At 38.0% G+C, this 11254-nt stretch overlaps 1 protein-coding gene across 2 annotated transcripts; it reads left to right on the top strand.

Moving 5' to 3' along the window:
- The first annotated feature begins 1138 nt into the window (after window positions 1–1138).
- LOC148027921 (uncharacterized) lies at window positions 1139–10278 on the top strand. Of its 2 annotated transcripts, none has more exons than XM_087688969.1 (2): window positions 1139–1651; window positions 9997–10278. In XM_087688969.1, the coding sequence occupies exons 1-2, from the start codon at window positions 1150–1152 to the stop codon at window positions 10005–10007; spliced, it is 513 nt and encodes a 170-aa protein (XP_087545095.1). In that variant the 5' UTR covers window positions 1139–1149; the 3' UTR covers window positions 10008–10278. The 2 variants fall into 2 exon arrangements, with proteins under 2 accessions (XP_087545095.1, XP_087545096.1); XM_087688970.1 differs by lacking the exon at window positions 9997–10278 and adding an exon at window positions 4654–4930.
- The last annotated feature ends 976 nt before the right edge of the window (window positions 10279–11254 follow it).

Below are 11254 nucleotides of genomic sequence, written 5' to 3' on the forward strand. Positions count from 1 at the left end.
CTAGTCCTCCTTGAGTGTTTTGATACTAGTTATTTGAATTTGCAAAAGGAAAAAGAGCTATGTTTGAGTCAGCAAATGTGAAACTAAATTGATAAAAAATGAGCTTAACAATTTGAAACAATGTATCAATGTGGAGGCAGATGTGGTGTTATGATATCATAGTCATCGCAAAGGTGGGATGTCATCACATCAACTAATTGCAATTATAGCAATTGATTCAAGTTTTCCAATTTGCTTAGTCTCTATGATGCTAAGGCATGATGACATAATCTCATCTCACAATTATAATTATCCATATAAGTATCACACTATTGGCTTTGTCTCAATAGCATATGTGCTTCCCATTCTCCAAATTAGTGGGATTATACATTGGTATTGAAACCAAAGTGCCCAGGTGATCTGAGTGTTTGAACCTAATGGTGGCTTACTTTGTCTTGTCTCACCTACGAAGAAAGATAAGCTAGTTTGAATTGGATGGGATGTGTGTATAGTATATAGGTTAGTCTAGCTCATGTATCCTAGAGGGGGGCATGTGAGTGGATGCAAGGGTGAGCATGGGGCACCAACTATGTGCACTAGCTTGCCTTTCATGCTATCTTGATCATGCGTGTGCAAAAGTGGGCATCTAATCCTACACGTTTCCAAAATGGGGAGTGTGTGCCATATATCGACTTATGGTACTATTAGCTTTTGTAAGCCCATAACCCCTCTAATGGGAAGTGTTCCATATGTCGTACATATGGCTTAGATATTGGCTCTTCTAAGCCAGCAAGCCATCTGACGTAATGTGGACAAGCCTCATGAGAGAGATATCTACTGCCATGGAAAGAGGCACCTGCAAAAGTAGGGGTATGAGGCTTGAGCATGCATGAGTAATGGGATTAGCTCTCATTCCTTAATGTAATTCAATATTATCATAAGATCACCGGGACTAGAGTTTCCTATCCTGGTGGATATTATATCATCAATATCTCTAATTAGATTAGAGTCTCAATTCTGGTAGATAATTAATATATATTATCATTATTCTAAAATAATTTTTAATTGATGGGGACGGGGACCTGATCGTTTCGAAGCAGCTGCCTTCTCAATTATAAGAAGCGAGCCTCGGCGGCTCTCTCTGTCTGTATGTCTCTCCTGATCAACATCATGGCTGCAGCTTCAGGAATTGTGGTCTACCTGTTCCTTATGTTAGCGCTCGTATCGTCATTATCGTCTTCTCCTTCTCCTTCTCCTTCATCATTATCATTATCTGTTCCTCGTGTTGCAGCAGCTGCCGCTCCCAAGCGCCCCACCTCGGGCCTCAATAAGTCAGTCAAGTGTAAGACCTCGGGCCCTTGCAACGGCCAGCTGCTTACTTGCCCCATGTTTTGCTTCACAGCCCCAGGCCATGGATCTTTCAAAGGGGGCCCCAAAGGTGGTGGTGGAGGCTACGGCTACTCCTACAACAGCCCCGGAAGCGCTGGTGGTGGTGGCGGCTATGGCGGCAATTGGGGCCCTGGAGATAGTGGGCACGGAGGTGGCGATGACTGGGGACCACCCGGCGATGGGTGGGACTTTGGTGGTGGCAGTGAAGGATGGGCCGGCGGTAGGGGTCGCATACGGCGTCGCAACCCCTGCCAATTTGATTGCAAAGCTTGCTCTGTCTCATGTAAGTTTTAAGCCTGCTGGTATAATACCCGATTATACAGTGTCATAGATCTACAAAACAATCCTTTAAAAAGCTATAATCCTACCTCGATGGAAATTATACAGTGTCATAGATCTACAAAACAATCCTTTATAAAGCTATAATCCTACCTCGATGGAAATTACGATTTGCTCTCATCCTTACCAATTGTGTATGAAAAGATCATAATAAAGCACACTCTTACACATCATCAAACTCCTCTTTTTGTAAAGCACTTACCTTGGCCCATTGTTCCATCCAAGGCCTATAGAAAACAATGAACATATCTACCGACCAAACATTAACAATCTTAGGGTATGCTAATTTAAGCACTTTACATTTTATGCAATGAACCTCATGCTCAACCTCTTTATTCATGTTGGCATGGTCACATGTTGAAACCCACCACGATTTGTTCACTACACCCAGTCGTACCAATTGAGTTTGACATGTGTCATCTAAGCTAGTCAACCCGGTTTCTTGATGTTGATAGTCAGTGGAATCACTAAAAATGTTGTTATTTATGATAGCTTGTAAAATTGATGCTTTTAATAACTCCTAATGCCCTTGGTAGCGTCCTTCACACTTTTGGACTCTTGCAACTACTATTTTCAATAGATGCTAATTTTGGTAGTTCCTGAATTAAGCGAACACCAACCAATGCTCTAGTTGTCACATTGAGACACTAGTTGCAAAGAAGGCTAAAATAGATGTTGGGAAGGATTCAATGTGGGTAAGGCTAGTGGTCTACAGTTTAGAGCACCACACTACAATCCTATGGTAAGCTCAAGTTGGTGCTACTATGAAAGGCCAAAGAGTTGATGGCATTAACATAAAGGTATAATAGGTTACAAAAGTGCATGGAGCAACCTAAGACTACAACATAGATTACAAAGACATGTCACACATTCTAAACATAATTTTGATCAATTCGAATGCATTCTTTGGCTTAGTTCAATCTTCTTAGTCATTAGAGACACACTAGAAGATGAGATTTGAAAGGCACAAGTCCCACACCCATTGTAAATGCATCTTTGATATTAATCTATGATTTCTTCTCATGTAGCTAGAAAGGTAACATCCTTTGCATTCTTTAATAGATTTATAATATAAATGCCTTTTTTTAAATATGTTCAACATCTATCAATAGTAATACATCCTTGTATCATATATACGGTAGTACTATGGTTATGCTACATTTGAAGTACAGGAATGTAATTAATAGTTAAAATTTGTAATCATTTTCAACTAGCACTCGCACGATATCAATCTCATCCATTTCATAAAGCTCAATGACATAATTTTACTCAACTTCATTGTCAATGTGATGCTCTTTTTGATGAGCTTATCAATCATTTCTAATATTAGATGTGGATTACTTGATGTAGACATAATGGTTGCTTGAGATGCAATATATATAGGCCTATGTTCATTGCATGAGACAACTAAAGATGATTACATCTAATAAGGTTGACCAATTTTGCTCATAGCTACCAAAAGACATTGTATAATAAACAATGTTTTGGTTGCAAAACTTTGCAACTAAAAAACATCACTACTATAGTCTTTCCATCACATTAGTAGACAAGCAATCAATGTATTCTATGACCCACGGATCACCAAAGCTGCCAATCTTAGCAAACTATAAAAAATTGATGAAATACAGCATTTCCCTCTCACCATCCTCCTAATAAGTGATTGCATAATGGGTCAAAAGTTATTGATAACTTTGTAACTACTTGAATTAAGGACTTGATGTTTTGGATATCATATCTATGTAGCTCCATGTATTGGCATATGCAATTGAGTGTAATGAGTTCTAGCTAGCGCTACTAGTTGTTCACATCCTGTGCTCATGAAGTCATGATATTCTCTAGCTAGGTGGACAACCTTTGACATTTTCCATACATCTTACCAATCACAAGTCTTTCTAGATAACCATTTGAAGCAAGTCAATGAGTGGTTTTACAACACCACTATCTTATCAACATATCTTCAAAGTGCAATGTTACACACTAAGTTTCGACATTCGGTTGCATTTCTCTTGCAATAGTAGTCACGTTTTATACATTTCTTCTATTAGGTAATGGTAATGGGTGATTAATATTTGTGATCTATGTCCAAATATATAGAATATATATTTATACAACCTTCTATCTAGGATTGTCAGCTTTCAACCAACATAGATCTCTTCTTTTTTCCAAAACCCTAGCCAACAGTCATCATGGAACTCTTCAATAAGCTTCTCGATCTCATTTTTAAGAGATTGATAACCATTGGTATCGACATTGAAGCTCTCTTAGCTATCCAAATAGGCCCAAAAAATGCAATATGTTTTTCGATTTGATTTCTACTCTATTTCTCATCATTCTTGCTTTAGATGATCATTATGGTGTTTTCTCTAGTTGAGAGAAGGGAAAGAGAAACCCCGACTTATCAAAAGTAGTGACAAATTACAGCTCTACTAACCTCGATTAGCCTTCTTTCTCGAAAATTCTTGTAATAATGGCTGAAATTGGTCGATTCCGTACTATTTTGGCCATGGTGATGCCAAACTTGTCCAAGACTCCTATCAAATCCTTCAAAGATAGTTCTTGCTACATGTAGAAGCCATGCAAGTCTCGATGATGCCAGGAGGCATATTCCACGGTGGATTCCGTGAGGTTTTACGGTGGATTCCGTAAACTTTGATGACCGGGGCTCATACACAAAGTGGATTCTTTGTGCGAGAAGTTGATGGGGACGCCTGTCCTTTTCGGGCGTTTCATTAATTTAGTGTGTACATGGGTGATTCCATAGCGGGTGATTCCGCAAAATGCATATTAAATTAATAAACGTTTATGAGTTTAGACTGCGCACTCGTAATAAATTAAGGTTAGGATTTATTTCTAACCAGTTGATTTATTTATGTAGCTGAAGACTGCTAGGTATTCACTTTTGTCGGTTTAATTGTATTATTTTACTAACGATTGTGAATGCTTCAGTTGATGTGTAGAGATAGCAGCAGTGGGACGGAGGAAAGCATTGGAGTCTAGCGAGTATTCGACCTTTGGATTATATTTTGATAGGCGCTTCGCCTATATTTTGTTATGTCTATTGAGGCATCGATTATTTATTATTATTTAATTTGTATGCACCTATGCGCACGGATATGTTATTTCTATTTGGACATTGTGTTGGGCGTGCCAGACTCTATGGGCACCATCCATTAGCTTTATTTCCTATTTTTGTAGAAAGCAAACTCAAAAGCTAAAAGCTTGTTATATTTTTGTAAATTGGGCTATTATTGAGCATGAAGATGGAAATATACATAAAATACATGCTTTGTGAAGTGCTCACACAAGGCATGGGGGGAGATTGAACCCAATTGGTCTCTTGCTTCTTGTCGTTCATGCTTTTACATAGTTTTTTGTGCAAAAAGGTAGAGTTCATTGTTCTTGGGGACCTTCCGGGATTCACTACGTGAGCATACAACGACCGATTTGTGCACCGGTGGTATCATAGCGGAGCTGAGATCAAGAGCTTCCAATCGCTACCCATCTCGAGCGAAGGCGGAGCTCCAGGAACGATCGGGCTCTACGGTCAATCTCGTCGCGAACCGTCGATACAGGCAGACTTCTGGCGATCAAGAACCCCTGTTTCTACTCTCAGATCGCGAAGGACCAGGCTGTACAGGCGGAGGACCACGCATTCATCTCCTTCATCAAGTCATCAAAAACCAGAGCTAAGTTTCAATTACAAGCTTAAAAGCTTAAAAAAAATCAAAAGTCTTAAAGCTTAGTTAAGCTTTAATAAAGCTTAACCATGAAAATTCATCTCGGGCGGCATCAGTATAAACTCGCCACGTTCAAACCCGTCGTCAACATACTGCGATACCCGAAAATCAGATTTGGCTTGGTAAGCCATAAGTTCCATAAGCTTAAGACACTAAGCTTCTGCAAGTCACACAAGACAATCAAGTTCATAAACTTCAGGTCCTGCACTTTCGAAGTCAAGTCCTGCAAGTCGACTGGAATCAAGTTCTGCAAGTTCATTAAGTTCTGCAAGTCTGCAACTCTGCAAGTCGGCTAAGTCTGCAACTCTGCAAGTCAGACTAGTCAATTGGAGTCAGAACTAACTAGTGCTCAAAACTCCTAGAAGGGCTGTTCCTGCGCAAAAACTCTGAACTGCAAAGTTGTTCGTGGCAAAGTATTCTACCTATCCACGGGTTTGTGAAGTATTTTCAGCATACGAAGAAGGAAATATTGCAGATTTTCTGAAAATTGAGAAAGAAATACCCAAAAATACATAGCCTTGTAGCCCCGAATTTGAGCTACGCTCATCCCGCTAACCTGATTTTGAGTGAGAAAGGTCTTTTGAGTTTTACAGGATGACGGAACCACATATGGATGATCCTATGGCTGAAGACGATCTACCTAAGCCTACCATGGAACAAAAGCTGGATCTAATCATGCTACAATTGGAAGAAGAACGAAGGGCTAGGCAAGCATTGCAAGCGCAATTGACAAAATTACAAAGAGCGTCTACCGACAAAGAAGAACCTCAAGCTGAAGATTTGATTCGACGTACCATCAACGCCACTCTTGAAGCTCAAACCATTCGCAAGGAATCAAATATAAGTAAACGAAATTTCAAATTTCGCACTTTCAATGGCATACGAGAAGGAAAGACTGTTTTATCATTCATTAGCCAGTTCGATGACTATTTCCATGAGGAAACCTATCCAGAAAAAGATAAAATCAAGTGTGTTACTAATCATTTGGTAGACAGAGCATCACTTTGGTGGACTGTAGTACGCAAGAGCATAGAATGTCCTGCTACTTGGGAAGATTTCAAGAAGAAGTTCATGCAGAATTTCCTTCCACCGCAATTTCATGAGAAGGCTATCAAGCAATGGGATCTACTTCAACAACGGGATCGTGAGCCTATACCACAATATACAGAGCGTTTTTGGAATGCACTCCTACAGCTACACATGCTTGAAGACGTACCAGAGACGACACATAAGCGGAAGTATATGTCTGGACTCCTTGGGCATTACTACGCTGAAGTGAACATGTTCAAGCCTGCTACCCTTGAAGACGCCATTTCACTAGCTCACAACACTGAAGATAAGTTATGCGGTAGAGACAGACGACCACAGCAATTCCAAGCCAATGGTAATTATGGACCTAAATAATTCAATTCCAATTTTAGAAGATTTAATCCAGGTCGTTTCTCTTCACCATCTTTCCGCAAGAATTGGGCTAAACCACCTGCATTACCATCCAATGTCAATATCTAAATCCTAAGCCTATTCCACAAGCAAATCCAAATGTATCCAGACTTCCAGCCATTTCAAATAATGTAACCAAAGCCAAGCCAATAGTATGCTATAAATGTCACCAGCCTGGGCATCTCGCAGCAAATTGTCATTCAAAGAATCCACCAGCACATATCAACTATCTTGGAGCCATGGACGAAGACGAGCATGAGGATATGCCTGATTTCACTGAAGATGAGGACGACACTACTACTACTTTCGACACTTTACCAGGTATGCCTACTCCACATTCATTATTGACTATGAAATGTTTGGTGCATGGAAAAGAAAAGACTATTTTGCATGATGACGGTAGTACTCATGACTTTATTTCAGCAAAATTGGTAAAGGAATTGAAATTACAGACTGTACCTACGAATTATCGCATAAAAGCTGCATTTTTAGGCACTATGTATAACGGTACACAAGAAGTTCAAGATTTAGAGATTCAAATTGGTTCATACATTGAAAGAAGAAAAATTTTAGTTGTTCCATTACAGTCGAGTGACATTATTCTAGGAATGCCTTGGCAACACCAGCATAATCCAGATATAGATTATTCCACACACACAATGAATATTAATTTTCAAGGAAAATCTATTACATTATATGGTATGCATGCATCTAATGTTTTTCCACTACTTTCGCATACTCAAGCAAAACGTGCATTACGCAAGAGTACTACTAAATCATATCTCATTTGGGTGAATGAATTGCAAGCAAAGGAAAATCATATGCACCCTAGGCATAATGAATTTCTTGCATATTTTAAGGACTGTTTTGCAGAAGACCTACCACCAGGTTTACCTCCTTCACGTCCCGAAGACCATAAGATTGATTTGATCCCTGGCACACAACCACCTTGCAAAGCACCATATAGGCACAATCAGATAGAGCAAAAAAGAAATCCAGAGTCAAGTTGAAGAATTACTAAATAGAGGTTTAATTCGACCTAGCAGTTCTCCATTTGGTGCACCTGTACTCTTAGTTAAGAAAAAAAATAATACCTATCGTATGTATATTGACTACCGAGCTTTAAATAAGATCACTGTAAAGAATAGGTATCCTATACCTAGAGTTGATGACCTTATGGACAAACTGCAAGGATCTTCTATATTTAGTAAAATTGACCTTAAGTCTGGATATCATCAGGTGAGGCTAGATAAATCTGACATATTTAAGACTGCATTCAGAACACAGTTTGGCCATTACGAATTCTTAGTCATGCCATTCGGATTGACTAATGCACCTGCCACCTTCAGTAGAATGATGAATCGTATCTTTTTGAAATATCAGTACTGTGTGATTGTTTTCTTTGATGATATTTTGGTGTTTAGTCAAAGTGAAAAAGAGCATTATGAGCATTTATCATTAGTTTTTCAATTACTGAAAGAAAATCAATTGTTTGCAAATCCTGAAAAGAGTGAATTCTTTAAGACAGAAATTGAGTATTTAGGTCATATTGTATCATCTGAAGGAATTAAAGTTGATCCTAAGAAAATTGATGCAATATTGCATTGGCCTGTTCCTAAAAACGTGCATGAGTTACGCTCATTCCTTGGTCTTGCTAGTTTCTATAGGAAGTTTGTACGTAATTTTTCATTACTTGCTTTACCATTAACCAAACTTCTTAAGAAAGGAATTGTTTATCAATGGACCGAAAATCAGCAGAAATCCTTTGACTTACTGAAACGTGCATTAACCAATGCCCCTATTCTACAGTTGCCTGACTTTAATAGACCATTCTTTCTAGTCGTGACCGATGCTAGCGGATCAGGAATAGGAGCCGTACTAATGCAAGACAATCATTCTATAGCATATTCTAGTTATAAGCTGAAACCCTCTGAGCTAAAATATTCCACATATGACAAAGAACTATTAGCAGTTGTACAAGCATTAAGACAGTGGAAACACTACTTAATGGGTTCAGAATTCATGATAAAGACCGACCAACAAAGCATTAGACATCTACTTAGCCAACCCCAAATCTCTGATCGTCATATCAAATGGGCTTCCTTCATTCAAAGTTTTCATCCTATCATTCAATACCAACCTGGAAAAGAAAATGTAGTTGCTGATGCATTGAGTAGAAGACCTGCAATTCATAATATTTCTGTCATATCTTTTGATTCTTTGATTGCTATGAAAGATACATATCACCAGGATATTACTTTTCATTCTGATTGGAATAAATTAGTTCAAAATAATTTCATTCCTGTTGATTCATTGTCATATAATGATGGATTTATGTTTTATGAAAAGAGACTATGTGTTACTATTCCATTCCGATCTTTTGTTTTGAATGAAATTCATTGTCTCCCATATCAAGGTCATAGAGGTATCATATCTACATTACGTATGTTAACTGAAGATTTTTATTGGCCGCATATGGATGCAGATGTATCTAATTTCGTTTCTGAATGTTTGATTTGTCAAAGAGTAAAGAGACATCATGGTAAACAGTATGGATTACTAATGCCTTTGTCTATTCCATCTAAACCTTGGGAACATATTTCTATGGATTTCATTACTGGTTTACCAAATACTAAATCTAACAATGATATGATTTGGACAGTTGTAGATAGATTTAGTAAGCAAGCATATTTCATTCCATGTAAGAAAACTTTAACAGCATCACAAGCGGGGGTATGATGCCAGGAGGCATATTCCACGGTGGATTTCGTGCCACGGTGGATTCCGTGAGGTTTTACGATGGATTCCGTAAACTTTGATGACCGGGGCTCATACACAAAGTGGATTCTTTGTGCGAGAAGTTGATGGGGACGCCTGTCCTTTTCGGGTGTTTCATTAATTTAGTGTGTACATGGGTGATTCCATAGCGGGTGATTCCGCAAAATGCATATTAAATTAATAAACGTTTATGAGTTTAGACTGCGCACTCGTAATAAATTAAGGTTAGGATTGATTTCTAACCAGTTGATTTATTTATGTAGCTGAAGACTGCTAGGTATTCACTTTTGTCGATTTAATTATATTATTTTACTAACGATTGTGAATGCTTTAGTTGATGTGTAGAGATAGCAGCAGTGGCGGAGGAAAGCATTGGAGTCTAGCGAGTATTCGACCTTTGGATTATATTTTGATAGGCGCTTCGCCTATATTTTGTTATGTCTATTGAGGCATCGATTATTTATTATTATTTTGTATGCACCTATGCGCACGGATATGTTATTTCTATTTGGACATTGTGTTGGGCGTGCCAGACTCTATGGGCACCGTCCATTAGCTTTATTTCCTATTTTTGTAGAAAGCAAACTCAAAAGCTAAAAGCTTGTCATATTTTTGTAAATTGGGCTATTATTGAGCATGAAGATGGAAATATACATAAAATACATGCTTTGTGAAGTGCTCACACAAGGCATGGGGGGAGATTGAACCCAATTGGTCTCTTGCTTCTTGTCGTTTATGCTTTTACATAGTTTTTTGTGCAAAAATGTAGAGTTTATTGTTCTTGGGGACCTTCCGGGATTCAGTACGTGAGCATACAGCGACCGATCTACACACCACTCGATCATGTGTTTGATGTACATATTGCCTTAGATTTTTTGAGATAAAATAGAAAAATGATATGGAGAATTAAAATATATAAGCAAGGGTTTTCCATATAGGGGATTGAATGCACATGATAGATAGACTTTCTTAATAGTGACTACTACAAGGCAGCTTTTACACATTATGGATATAGTCATGTTAACAATGGTCCCAACCGCTTTTTACACATTATGGATATAGTCACATTAACAATGGTCCCAACCACTATTTCTTGAAGTGTTGCATGCACATTCTCTAATCCCTTTAACATATAATAAGTTGTGGTAAAGTGAGTAGTACAAAATATTTTAAAACCATACAACAAATTTCATACGAAATAAGGCATGCGTGGAATGATACTCCCATGCAAATTTGATAACAAAGTTGGTATCTAGTTAAGTAGACTTGAAGAGCAATAAAATATGTGTAGCATAAGGGACCCATATTATTTGTGGATATGGTCTTTTAGCACCATGTTCCATAGTTTTCTAGCTACTAGTACTATCAATTACAATGGGTATGACCTCAAGGAAGTTACTCATGAATATATGTGTGCATCATGCGGGTTTAAAATAAGGTATTCTAAAAATACAATTTGTATACATATATTTACATACAGAAGGGTATAATACAAAGGGGTTATTTACATATTGAATAGAAAATGGTTATGTTTTATTTTTAAAAAAATCACAGATAAGGATATTTATAAATAGGCCTTGAATGCACGTGAT

Source organism: Lygodium microphyllum, chromosome 12, assembly GCF_053477565.2.
Source record: "Lygodium microphyllum isolate KBCC chromosome 12, Lygodium_microphyllum_v1.1.10, whole genome shotgun sequence".
NCBI lineage: Eukaryota > Viridiplantae > Streptophyta > Polypodiopsida > Schizaeales > Lygodiaceae > Lygodium > Lygodium microphyllum.